At 42.6% G+C, this 14,124-nt stretch overlaps 1 protein-coding gene across 5 annotated transcripts; it reads left to right on the plus strand.

Annotated features, from left to right (window-relative positions):
* Positions 1–2,327: 2,327 nt before the first annotated feature.
* PDP1 (pyruvate dehyrogenase phosphatase catalytic subunit 1) lies at positions 2,328–13,045 on the plus strand. 5 transcript variants are annotated; one of them, XM_030553475.1, is made up of 3 exons: positions 2,384–2,401; positions 3,089–3,123; positions 8,777–13,045. In XM_030553475.1, the coding sequence occupies exons 2-3, from the start codon at positions 3,093–3,095 to the stop codon at positions 10,423–10,425; spliced, it is 1,680 nt and encodes a 559-aa protein (XP_030409335.1). In that variant the 5' UTR covers positions 2,384–2,401; positions 3,089–3,092; the 3' UTR covers positions 10,426–13,045. The 5 variants fall into 5 exon arrangements, with proteins under 5 accessions (XP_030409336.1, XP_030409335.1, XP_030409338.1 ...); XM_030553476.1 differs by lacking the exon at positions 3,089–3,123 and having other exon boundaries at positions 2,328–2,401; XM_030553478.1 differs by lacking the exons at positions 2,384–2,401; positions 3,089–3,123 and adding an exon at positions 2,493–2,656 and having other exon boundaries at positions 8,749–13,045.
* Positions 13,046–14,124: the final 1,079 nt, after the last annotated feature.

The raw sequence follows: 14,124 nt of genomic DNA on the forward strand, positions 1-14,124 counted from the left end.
TCAATCAAGTACACTCAGAGGCAGTCTGACTCCATTCTCTCATCTTTTCACACATTGATGGGGGGAAATTAATGTCTTGATTGCGCCTGCCTATATACTACTTATCAGTTCTGATCCCTCATAGTCATAGCACACTTTGCTAATCTACTTTTATCTATGTGCTACAAAGAAATAATATAAATGATTCATCTTCTATGCTCTTTGATGAAATCCTTCACGTACAGAGGTGTTTATCAGACATAGCTAGGTTATTCATATATGTTTCCTATAATAATCTTCACCTTAAAGGTCATCTGTTAATCAGTAAATGTGCTTTTAAAAACATACAATCCAATAATACCACAGTGATGGACATGGCATAAATTCCTACATAGATACTATGCCACCATCACCCAGCACACCACAATATTACTGTTTTAAACTGTAATATTTTGGACAATTGCAGTATTTTTAAGGATTTTTCCATTATATTCTACTATTTGACCTTCATACAAAGTGTTAGTGAGCAGTAGTTTCCAAGTACATACATTCTGACATCTCAAAGGGACTTAAGTAATACAACCTGTCATTTAATTTACTGCTTTCACTTCACAAATGTTAATATACTAACAGATACAAGGAAGGATAAAAATGCAGGTAGTGCCAATGTTTTAATTTTATCATAGAGGCACTTCATTTGCAAAAAGAATGTTACTTCCAACATTGCATAGTCTAGTTATTTAAATGCATCCAGAGTATTCCAGAGCAAAGGTTCAAACTTGTGAGTGGCCATTCTGCCAGCCTAAAGATAGGAATGGGTGGAGACAATGAAAAGACTGTGTATATGTATAGAGGTAAGCAAGTCAACAAAAGCTTTGCTCATGTTAAGTATTTAAAAGTCTCTGGTCCTGACTGAGGACAAAACAAGAATAAGCTAAGTAAAAAGACAGAATATCCAAGCTTTATAGTGCAGCTCCAATAGTCTGCTGTGATGTTACGGTGAGCATTAATACTTTTTTCCCATTAAAAAACTATTTTGTGAACACCACAGGAAAATTGCACTGTAAAATTTTAAAATTAATTTATAATTCGCAAACAGTACACCTGCTTTCCCCTCAAGGACAGCTGCAGTAATGGTAATGCTTCAAGTAAAGTTCCCCATACCTTCCCCTCTGTTCCTCAATCACATCAAGAGGAGTAGCTTCCAGGGCTGAGAAAATAATTTTGTTTCCTGAGATTTTTCCACGTGGACACTTTCACATTAGCAAGCAAATAGACACAGCCAGACATTTCCTTAGCTTTAACTTTTCAGTCTTATTCACATGACCCATTTTTGTGGCTGGTAGAAATCCCAGAGGCGATCCTCCTACTGTCTGCCCACCCTAATTTTACACATCTATTGTTCAAAGATACCATCTCTAATTCTGTAAACTCAAAATTTACTTCCGAATAGATTTGATTAAATTGGAACGTTGTACAAAGAGGGGGAAAGCTGATGGGAAAGCATTTTTCTCCCTTTCTGTCCTTATGCATAAAATCTTTGAAGAGGGAAAAAACACAACCCCTCCCGCCCCCCAAGCTTCTGCACTTTAGCTGACTGTTGCGAGGGCGTTAGCAGCTTGTGGAAGAGCACAGTGGTTTAGACACATGTAAGAAGACTACAGCAGTAAGTCTGAGGCCAGTCCATAACCCAGAAGTGCAAACTCCAGGAAGAGGAGTTTTCTCTAATTTGCAATACGCTCTAGTTTTCCAGTCTGCTGCCCAGCCCAGGAGGTACCTTCTGATGATTTTCAGCAAGGTGGTATTTAAAAATAGGCCAGTACAATAGGGCCCACGGAAGGGCAGATGTTCAATGCTGCTTTACGAGTAGCTCATTTTTGCAGCCAAATCGCTAGTACCATAAATGGCCAGAAGAAAATGGCTAGGCTGGGGGAGCACTGCAAGAACCCCCTCCCCCCGGCTGAAAGCAGGGGGCGGCAAGGCTGCGTTTGCCCCAAGCTGAGGAAGGAGAGCGGGCAGGCTCCGAGGGTCCCAGCGGGAGAGGCTCGGGCTCTCTGCGCCTGTGCCCGCGGGGAGGGACGTTGCTGCAGGGCTGCGCCTCGGCGGGACTCCGGCAGGCGTGCGAGGAAAAGGGGTCTGGGGAAGGGGGGATTTTCCCGCAGGCAGCGAGTCGAGGCGCTACGGCTCGCCCGGCCCAGCTGTTACCCTTGCCGAGAGGTCGGGCGGCTGAGGCGAGGCAACCCCATCTCCCGTTAGGCGGCGGCTCAGGGGGAGGGACCTGGCTCTCGCGCGGCGGGCGCACGCCTCAAAGGGGGCAGAGCTGTGGGCGCCCCTCCCACTTCGCGCCGGCCCCGCGCGCTCTGGCCGGGTCACGCTCGGAGGGGACGGGCTGCTGCGCCGGGACCGCTTCGCGGCACCGCCGGTGAGTCCGGGCCTCCGCACCTCCCGCGTCACGTGGTCCCTTCCCCCCACAGCCAATGGGCGGCCGGGCCCTAGCAGCAGGGGTTATAATTCGCGGCGCGTCATCACAGCCGCCTGCGGGGCGTTCTTCGGTCGCTGCCGTTTGAGTGCGCGGAGCAGCCGGGAGCGGGGCGCGCCGGTTCGGCGGCTCCGCGCCATCCCCCTTCCCGCTCATGGGCGCGTAGGCAGCGCGGGAAGGGTCCCCAGAGCTGGCCAGGTGCGTGTCCACACAGGCCAGGGCCAGGGCGTGCGGCGGGCTGCGCGAGTGACCGGGCCGGGGGGAGGCTGCGTCACTCCGCTGTGCCGCTCGTCCGGAGCCGGGCGGGGGCGGGGTGTGTGTGACGGGGACGGGTGCCGTCGTGGTGGGTGGCGGGGCGACGCGCGCTGCCTCCCGGTGCGGCGGGGGAGGCTGATGTGCGGGGGCTGCTGTACGGTTATTCGCGCTTCATTCTCAAGGATGTGCGGCTGCTGCTGCTAAGGCTGCTCACTGGCGGCACAAACCGCCTGTGCGTGTCTCGCCTGTCTCCCTTCAACGTTGGAGAGCGGCTGCTGCTCCTTTCTCCGCGCTCGCCTTGGTAACCTCTCTGCCTTGCTTTCCCTGGGCTGCTCCTGCTGCTTTGTGGATGTTGGCGGCTTCTTGTTGTGACAGGAGAATGTGTGTGTGTCCCGGGCCCAGGCGGATCGGTAGGTATCGCACTCATCCTTGCTGAGTAGCTGGGACTGGGGTCGGGTGGGAGTTATGGAAGGGATAGGGGTTCTCAGACTGGGGTCTGGGACCACTCCGGGCATGCGATTATTACATGGAGGGTCTGGAGCTGTCAGCCTCCACCACAAACCCCACTTTGCCTCCAGCATTTATAATGGTGTTAAGTATGTAAAGAAGTGTTTTTCATTTAAAAGGTGGGTACACACACGGGTTTGGTATGTGAAAGGGTCACTAGTACAAAAGTTTGAGAACCACTGCCTGCACGAGAGAAGGGCTAGCTGGCTCTTAATGGGGGCTGACACCTGACAAGCTAAAACTTCTGCCTAATGGTTCTCACTCTCCCCAACCTCCCTTCTCAATAGACTAGACTGATTTGTTTGTTTTCCGTAACAGCTTTGACTGGATTTTGAAACTGGCATGGGGTTGGTTTCATATCGTAAGATATGGGGGTTTCTGATGCAATTAATTAATCATTAGTACTTTTTAGGGAAGAACCAAGTTTTTTTTATATAGCACCAAAATATGGTGACTTTTAGTATATTGACTAAAACGTTCCAGTGCCTTAAAAAGTTATAAAATTATATATTCATACCTATTACTGTAGTGATAAGCACTATTAAAAAATCCAGAATTTGCATAGCTATAAACATAATGTTTATAAAGCATTTATGGTCTGAAAAGTGTTATTTCCAGGCCATTTAAGCTCTGGATGCTCTTTTAAGGCAGGCTTGGCTCTAATCACTTGACAAGCTGACTAGTAATATTTCAAACTAATTTTGCCTTTGAGTTCTTCCTGTTTCTTTGTCTTGTACCAAATTTTCACTACTTGGTTCTTAAAATACTTGGTGTGGAGCATCCTGAAAGTAGGCTGCGTAGCTGTGGTCTGAGGCCATACTTTGTGTCAGTGTTTCTAGGGATAACTGAGCAGACTTGTAGTAATTCTGTACCTTGTCAATGAATTCAGGACATCACTTACCCATTGGCTTTAATAAATCCTGGCTCATTATGTTAACATTAAAATAGGCTACTCATGCACATGTCAGTATAGGTGTGATCTGCTGTAAAGCATTACAAGGCAAGGAAAAGCTTAAGTATGTTTGCTGTTACAAAAACAAAAAGGAAAAACATGGGCCTGCTCTCTCAATGCTTTTCTCTTTTAATGTCACATCTTCTCTCTGTATGTTTTCCCTGTGTTGTTGATGTGTGTGGAGTTTTTCAGCTGATACAGATAAGGTTTTCACTAACTTAACCTCTGGTGGCACTGCAGAGCCAATACTGCTGCAAAACATTATTGTATTTTTGCTTCATCATGGATCAAACAACAAAAACTTAGCAGAGTTCTTTCTACAAAATTGCTAGAGTAGGGTGATTTGTGAAGCTGAACACAATTTGACTTTGAAATTAGCAATCATAAAATTTTGCACTAAACATCTGATGAAGAACAAATACTTAACACCCAATATCCACCTTTCTGACCATAAGTATACCTAAAGAACCTATTGAGACTTTTTTGTCTTGCTAAAAAAGATGCTACGTGAACATGACTCTCAAAAGTAATATGTATGTAGAACTTTCTGCATACTTCTGTAGTAGGAGGGACTATTAGAGTTAGCTAGCGAAGTGGTAATGGATTGCTTTGTGTGTGTGTGTTTTCTAGCCTGTCCTTTCCAACCTACTTGCCCAGGTCAAATTGAAGCTTTCTTGGGTGAATGCCATCAACTTTGACAAGTTTATAAGCTTTCACTCTAATTTTAAAAATAAATAAATAAACAACCTAGACCATGTTATGGTCCAGTTATGAATTGTGTGTAAACCAGTGCAGTGCTTTTTTATTAAGTCTACAGACAAGTGTGTTTCAGTATGTCTGCTGAAGCTGGGGAAAGCTGGAAACAGCAGAAATGAAAAGTAACCAGTTTTTTGAATTTTCACAGCTGGCTTTAGGAGCCCCATAAGGTACAATAGAAACAGACAACAATTGAATCCGTTTTCACTGAGGCAGACACTAAAGCTGTTCACAGTGGATGAAGGTCCAAAAACAGAATTAGAAAAGGAGTAGAGTATCTGAGACACCACCACCATAGCTGTATACAGAAATTTGAAGGAGGGGTAGTGTAGTGAAGACCTTCACACCAACTTTGCATGGCAAGAGATGAGAAAATGACAGGGAATATTATCCCTTCTAAAGATTGTGGGGGAGGGCAGCTTCAAATTTATCAGATGTCTATTAGTTGGAGGCTGACCTAAATGATGGTCCCCTTGAGCCGAGTCTGGGGACAGCATGCTGGTAAGAATTTTATCACCTTGCCTTTTCAAAGTAGTCTGTGGTTGGAGAGAGCCCTGGCTGCTCTGCTGCACGTTCACTTAAGATTGGGGTGGCAGCCTATTGTTACTAAGAGGTATTGTCTTCAGCGTATTAGGTCTCTGGTAAAACTTTGGAGCTACATGGCTGGGAGCAGGATGGGTGGGAGAGACTGAAGCTAAAAAGAGGACGTGTGTGTGTGTGTTTCATTAAAAATACACAGACAGAGAGAGAGAGAGGGGAACTTTTTGAGGGGAAAATGGGAGGAGAGGAGAGTGTGGAGGGAGAGAAAGAAGAGGAAATGTGCTGATAACACATGAAGAAAAGAATACCGTGAACTTATAGGAAAAAAGAAAAAGTAGAATGAAACTGAGAAGTAATAGAGCTGGTTGAATTGTAATCACCAAATGTTATATTGGCATTGGTATCTGTCAGTTTATTCAACAAATACTTGATTCATTATGTGACTACCTTTATAGCTGGGCAAATGTATTCTTTAATACTGTTGAAGTTAGTTGCATCACACAACTCTGATTAGTAACATTACTTCTTATCTACTGATGTTTAATTGTATGACTTTAGCAGGGACCATTATCTGGAGGGATGTGGTGGTGGTCAGTGCATCTTCAATCTAGCTGCTTCTTAGGGGAGATGTTCTTGAGTAATCTATTCAGTTGCTATGTAGAATACTTTTTGCTTGATTCTTGATTCCTTTGTAGTAGATCTCCTGTCTTGAACTTTTCTAGCAAGAAGCCACTTTATTAATCTCAGGGTGGGGATTTGAAATCTGTCATCCTGTCCCTTTGCACAAAGTTTACAAATAAAAGCCTTAACTAAAAAAAAAATCCCTTTTTAGTTTATAAGTGAGACTAGTTTTGTAATGAGGTGGGTTTTTTTGTTTTTTATTTTTTATAAACACTAACATCTTATTCTGGACACTTTTTTCCCCTGAGAATAAGACACTGGAACAAACTATAGTTTCTATTAATTGCAAATGTAGGTGCTCTCAAGTTGTTTCTGTAAGACAGAAGGCCATTATTATAAGACCTAATTTACAGGTATGAATCTCTTGGCTCATTTATGCTATAATCTTCTTGGTTTTCAAACTCTCAATTTAAGGGGGCATTCCTAAAGTTAATAGAACTGTCAGTGCACATAACTTTGTGTAGGCTTCTCTAGAAGGTCTAATTTAGACAGGGGACTACGTCTATACAGTAACTCCTCACTTAACGTTGTAGTTATGTTCCTGAAAAATGTGACTTTAAGCAAATCCAATTTCCCCATAAGAATTAATGTAAATGAGAAGGTTAGGATATATAATCTAATAACACACAGAGTATAAGTTTTAAACAAACAATTTAATACTAGTACACAGTGATGATGATTGTGAAGCTTGGTTGAGGTGGAGTCAGAGGGTGGGATATTTCCTAGGGAATGCCTTACTGCAAAATGATGAACTAGCAATTGGTTGAGCCCTGAAGGGTTAACTCTCTCACTCTAAAAGGCAGCAGGAATGGAGGGAGGGGAGACAGCATCCGCAGACAGAGAGACACACCTGAGCAAGAGATGCGCATTTCCCCTTTAAGTACACTGACTTGTTAATTAGATCAGCTTGCTGAGACACAACTGCTGCCAGCAAGCTCCCTCCCCCCCAAGCCCTGTCCTGTGTCCCCCTGCTCTATGGAAGATGGGGTAAGCGGGGTGCAGGAGCAGGGGGGAGAGGGACACTCTGACATTAGCCCCCCTCTTGCCCCTCCCCCCCACACAACAAGCAGGAGTCTTGGGGAGCAGCTCTAAGGCAGAGGGCGGGAGCAGCACATGGCAGTGGGGGAGGGACAGCTGCAGTTGCTAGCCTGCTGGGCATCTGCTGCACAGGGAACTTAAGGGAGTGGGGAGCTGATGGGAGAGCTGCCAGTCCACCCTGGTTCTAAGCCCCCACTAGCTAGCTGCAGTGGGTTGCCCTTTCTGCAAGCAGTGGACAAAGCAGGTGGCTGCCAAATGACGGTAGAGCATTGCACAACTTTAAACGAGCATGTTCCCTAATTGATCAGTAACGAAACAATGATAACTGGGACATGTTTAAGGGAGGAGTTACCGTACTGCCCCACAGTGTGCGCCTAAGGGCGGGTCTACACTGGGGAAGTGTGTGTGTGAGGGGAAATCTATCTAAGATACTTAAACTTCAGCTACGCAAATAGCATAGCTGAAGTCTAAGTATTTTAGTTCAACTTACCTGGCCGTCCTCATGGCAGCAAGTCGACTGCCACAGCTTCCCCGTTGACTCTGCTTACTCCTGCTGAGGTGGAGTATGGGCATCTATTCGGGGACTGATTTATTGCATCTAGACGAGACACGAAAAATCGATCCCCGATAGATTGATTACTACCCGCTGATCTGGCGAGTAGTGTGGATGTGGCCTGTGTTTGCTCTGTAACTCTCCCATGTGGACATTGTGGGGATAAACCTAAAGGTCTCACATTTGCACTAATGTTCCCTTCAAAGTCCAATAATTATTTTAGTAAGGAAGCTTCCAAACTAATCTAAACAGTTTAAGAATTTACTGGCAGGAGCCTCAACACTGGAGAGGCTTCCTATGTAGAAGAGGCTTTAGTTAATGTTCTCAAGACTTAATTCTATTTCTGTAGAAACTTCAAAGAGGACTACTTAGTGTGGACTTGGGACTCATAGATTCAGTTTGCACCTGCAGCATCCACATGAATGAGTTAAAGCACAGCACTTGGGTGTGCACTGCTATTTGTGCCCTCCTTATTCCAAATTGCAGAGCAGTTTGACGAATTTCAGAGCTGCTCCTTGTATCTGCCAGCATTGAGGCACTCTTCTCACCTCAGCACTTCTAACTTGGGATGAATTTTGCTCCCTTCACAGCATCCTCTGGCTCCTGGTGGCCCAGGAAATGAGACTGGGAAATGAAAGCAGACTTCTAAGGATTGGCTTGCTAGCCTCCAATTTCTTTGTGAATTTATTTTGGCAACTCTCCTAACCATACAAGGATGGTACTCATTTAACTTCCTATCTTGTCTGGTACCGAAGACAAAAATATCTAAATCAAATATTTAAGTACAGTATAGTTCACATTGCTCCTGAACCAGATGATACACTTCTGCAAGCATTTTTTTACACTGTCTTTCCCTCTTCCCCTTCCCTAAAAGGTCTCCGGGTGTACAATTTCATCAACATTACAATTTTCTTCACTGTCTTGAAACACAAACTTATTTTGTTCTCTAGCTAAGCTTTCTATTATACAAATCTATGCTAAAGATAACTGCTTCACTAAACCTAGTAGTGTGTTGTTTTTCCCTCTTGTCTTTCAGCAATTCCTGTCAGAAGCTCCAGACTGCCATTATTCTCTGATGCCATGCCAGCACCAACTCAACTGTTTCCATTGATTCGTAACTGTGAGATTGGCAGGATATACAATACAGTGTGCTACTGCCATCACAAACATCTTTGTTGTTTGTCACCTCATTTGGCGCACAATCATTTGAGATGTGCACCTCAGAAGAAACTTGCAACGCTCTGTCCAAAAGAGAATTTTCATCAGTTTATCCATGCAAGGAGCTATGTTTCCACACCACAGAGATTTTACCTCACTCCTCCACAAGTCAACAGCATTCTGAAGGCAAATGAATACAGCTTTAAAGTCCCAGAATTTGATGGCAAAAATGTAAGTTCTATTCTTGGCTTTGATAGCAACCAGTTGCCTGCTAACGCTCCAATAGAAGACCGGAGGAGTGCGGCGACATGCTTACAAACAAGAGGAATGCTTCTAGGTGTATTTGATGGCCATGCAGGTTGTGCTTGTTCTCAGGCTGTCAGTGAAAGACTCTTCTACTACATTGCTGTCTCTTTGTTACCTCATGAGACTCTACTTGAAATAGAAAATGCAGTGGAGAGTGGCCGTGCCCTGTTGCCCATCCTACAGTGGCACAAGCATCCCAATGATTATTTTAGTAAGGAAGCTTCCAAACTGTATTTCAATAGTTTAAGAACTTACTGGCAGGAGCTCATAGACCTCAACACTGGAGAGACTACTGATGTAAAAGAGGCTTTAATTAATGCTTTCAAGAGGCTTGATAATGATATTTCATTAGAAGCTCAAGTGGGAGATCCAAACTCTTTTCTCAATTACTTGGTACTGCGAGTGGCCTTTTCAGGAGCAACCGCCTGCGTGGCTCACGTAGATGGTGTTGATTTGCATATTGCTAATACTGGTGACAGCAGGGCAATGCTTGGTGTTCAAGAAGAAGATGGATCTTGGTCTGCAGTCACTCTGTCCTATGATCATAATGCACAGAATGAAAGTGAAATAGAACGAGTAAAACTGGAGCATCCAAAGTCTGAAGAGAAAAGTGTTGTGAAACAAGATAGGCTATTAGGCTTATTGATGCCTTTCAGAGCTTTTGGTGATGTGAAGTTCAAATGGAGCATTGAACTTCAGAAGAGAGTTATAGAATCGGGACCAGATCAGTTGAATGACAATGAGTACACCAAGTTTATCCCTCCTAACTATCACACTCCTCCATATCTCACAGCTGAGCCAGAGGTCATACATCACAAACTAAGGCCTCAGGATAAATTCCTGGTGTTGGCTACAGATGGCCTGTGGGAGACCATGCATAGGCAGGATGTGGTTAGAATTGTAGGAGAGTATCTCACTGGAGTTCACCACCAACAGCCAATAGCTGTTGGTGGTTATAAGGTAACTCTGGGACAGATGCACGGTCTTCTAACAGAAAGGAGAGCCAGAATCTCCTCCGTATTTAAAGATCAGAATGCAGCAACTCATCTGATACGTCATGCAGTGGGGAATAATGAGTTTGGTGCTGTCGATCATGAACGGCTGTCCAAGATGCTTAGTCTTCCTGAAGAGTTGGCTAGGATGTACAGAGATGACATTACAATTATTGTGGTGCAGTTCAACTCTCATATTGTAGGTGCATGTCAAAATGAGGATTTCTGAATTTTAAATGGATGTACAATTTACCAAAGTTGTCATAACAATGACTAGTCTGATCAGAAGATGAAAATATACTTTGGTGAGCAAACCAGAGTGTCTGCTTATAGGAATTAAAATGTGTGCAAGTACATTTCTCCCTCCATTGCCCAAAGTTTTATTAACTGTGGAAAGTGCTATTGAACTAAGTCTTCCAAGAAGATGGCACAACATGGAAAGAGGGACTTGAAACAAGTTTGCACTATTGAATCAATGAATGCTGCTAGAACAATATTTTGGGTTTCGTAGGGGTAGGTGAGAGGGAGGGATAGATTGTTTTGACTAGTCATGAAACAAAGCCTGCTTGTAAATATCTATATGGCTATCTTACTAGATAGATTGGAATCTTGCTGAATATCAGAACTTATAAAGAATGAATTTTTGTCTGCAAAGTAGATACAGTTATTCTGCATGTATGTGTGGTGTTTTTGACTTTTTTTCTCCCTAGGGGAAGGAAGGTGCTTTAAGTAATAGGAAACTAACTTGATAAACTCTTATCCTTGAGTTTTCCCAATTTTGCTTAGACAATGTCATTCTTCACTTAACATTCTAAGCAAATATAATATGTGTTTTTTTAACTTTCAAATGCAACTCTGTAAGCCATAATCAACCAGAACTTAAGATAACTTGGTTAAGCATATTGGGATCTCATAGTAACTTATACAAATGCAGTCTTAAATTCCCTCATGTTGACAGTCTTCTGCTTTTGGGGGGGGGATTTTTTTGCACAACTTTAAGGGCAATAATATCTTTCTGTCATCACTGAAAAATCAACTGCATAAGAAAATTCCATTATGGAAGACTTCAGCTTGCAGAATGAAACTATAACTCTGCCTTTTGCAAAACGTGAAAGTATTTTCAGTCAAAACTGTGATGCCTGTTCAAAAGGTCACATCCTTGGCAGGCAATACTACTGTCTGGTACCAAAAATCTCCTCTAATCACATGATGAATTCTAATATGAACCTCTGAAGAGACTAGAAAATCACTGTTAGCTATTTGGTGGCTCAGTAAATTGGCACTCGTTAACTTCTGTTGTGGTAGTTTCAGTTGGGTCACATGTACTGGATTATTTAAATATCAACATCAGGGGACATTCACTCATGTTTTGTATAGGTTAGTAAATTGAAAACATAAAGATTAAAAAAGCTTTTAAATAGGTGTACTAATAGAGAAAACTAACTGGCCTGCATGTTGTATGCATAACTATAGTTGCTTTCTTGGCATTACAACATCAATTACTGTAAATCCTTTGAAAGAACTCAATCAGTGAATGCATGTTCTCTTGCATCCACAATTTCTTGATAGAAGAAAGTCTCTTAAATGTTTCTCTGTATTGTAATGACTGAATTGCAAAGTTAAAAGGAGATGATGTGGTATTTCAGACTAAATTTTATACAACTGTAACTACTGAACACATTACTAAAGTTGGCATAGAGGTCATCATATCACATTTTCAGTCCCTCTTTAACTTTTTATATCTAAATAAGCATAATATGAAACTGGGGGCTTTCTCAACTCAAATAGCATCAGTGGCCCTTTATACACTTAGTGGTATTCCTTGAATTGAATAACTTATCATTCTGGCTCTTATTGTAGAAACCTTCTTGATTACATGTGTTCTCCTAGTAATTAGTTGTGATCTTGTTTCTAGAGGCCCTGGAGCAGTTTTAGGTCACCATGTTCAGTATCTTCTATGTTGCATTATAATTATAAAAAAAAGTCAGGAAGGTATTTAACTCCCATTTGGAGTTCTCCATTATAACTAACTAACTTAAGGAATCTTCTGAGTCCAATTAATATTATATATGTTGTAAAAACATAGTTTCCTGTCTTGGTTGGTCATTAAGTTTTCCAATAAACATTAATACTACCAAGTAAGATTACTACAACCACTGAACTTGTTTATAGTACACACTATTTTCATTGTATAAATGCTGTGCAGTCTTAACTGCCTGCAGCCTTAACAAAATATGCTGGTCTTCCCTCTGTGGGTAGAAGAAACTTGATCTTTACAGCAGAGCTTGCTTCATTTCCTTCCTCCCTGTCCCACCCCAAATTGAGGATGTTGTCTGGAATGTGAATGACAAACTGGACCTTGGAGGAGGAGAGAACAAATTATAATGTCCTAAACAAGTGTTGGTTGTTAGTCATCATTGGCTTTGTATGTTGCATATTAATGACTAAATGTCATTAGAGAGGTCAGTATGTTCTTTTGTCCTCCCTTATGCTGTCTTTCGTTCCCTTACAAAATGTATTTAAGCTGTTACATTATTTAGACTTCATTACACTTTTCTACTGTTAAACATAATACATATATTGAAATGTTTAATGTATGGCTCTCAATAGGGGTTTGGTACAATCCTAGGTTTAACAAATTAACACTGATCCTCTGTACAATATTCAGTTATTAAAAAAAAAAAACTTTCATACAGGATCAAATGAACCAGTATTTATATAGGGGCTGGAGATTTATTCAAAATGTATGCAGTGAATTGAAGCAGTAAACTGTACTTGTTGAATGCCATATGACATAATCTACAACAGTCTTCTAATAGACTTCAATAAAAAAAAATCAGTTATACAGACATCACTTGGTATAAGGTAACACTTTGTTCTGCAGCACACAAGGAACATTATTTTGCCTTTCTTCCCCTAAAAGCCTGGCTACAGGAGAGAGTTCTAACCCATTATAGTACTACCAGAATTGAAGCTACATTCTGTAAGGCTTTGTACAACACTGTGTAGTGAGACAGTCCCTGCTCTGCAAATCTTATTCTAAATTGACAAGGTAGACAAAAGGTTGGGTAGGAAAACAGGAGTGCTGTGACTTCTTTGCCATGGTAATACACCAAGTTAGAGCCAGTTTGAGAATGCAGATCTTAACTCACAGCACTGGGCCTTGGCTACTAGACTATATTGCTGTCTTTAATTCTGATCCTAGCTACCCTGAAGCTTGTGTCTCTCCTGTACATATTATTACTGTGTATCCTGTATTGATCTTCCTATTAATCTTCATGGATGGTAGAGGGGTGAGCCTGGATATGACCAGGCACGAAGAAAGAGGAGGGTAACACCAACTATCAAGCTCAAACTGTTCTCTATTAAACTTGAGGCATGCACCTTTTCTATTATGAATGACATCCAATGGACCATACTCAATCTGAAATAAGGAAATGAATGTGTCTAATATGCACAAATATCTGATGCACTGGTATAAGTCAATACTGTGGAACTCCCAAGTTTTTTTCTGGTGTTGGGATTTAGAATGTAGAAGAGGATGAGAGTACTCCTGAGGGCATTCTGTACCAAAAACTAAAAATTCTGCACAAAAAAATATTCAACACACAATATTTTAAAATTCTGCAAATTTTATTTATCAAATAAATGTGGAGCCTCTAGCATAGCCATGGGGAGCACAGTCCACTGGCTGCATAGAGGTCGGAGATCATCGTGCAGCTCCCCTCTACCCCTGGGACACAGACTCAGTGGTGAGGCTGTACCCACCCCTGGCACAGTGCAAGGACTAGGCCTGCCCCAGAAACACCCCAGGGCCCTGCCCCTCTGTGCCAGGTTCACCAGGTGTGGGTGGGTATGATCAGCAAGGCAGGATGCAAGTGTGGAGGGACTTAGTTTGGAGGATCCAGGTGTGGGCTGAGAGGGTTCT

The sequence above is a fragment of the Gopherus evgoodei genome, chromosome 2 (genome assembly GCF_007399415.2).
Source record: "Gopherus evgoodei ecotype Sinaloan lineage chromosome 2, rGopEvg1_v1.p, whole genome shotgun sequence".
In the NCBI taxonomy this organism is placed as follows: Eukaryota; Metazoa; Chordata; order Testudines; family Testudinidae; genus Gopherus; species Gopherus evgoodei.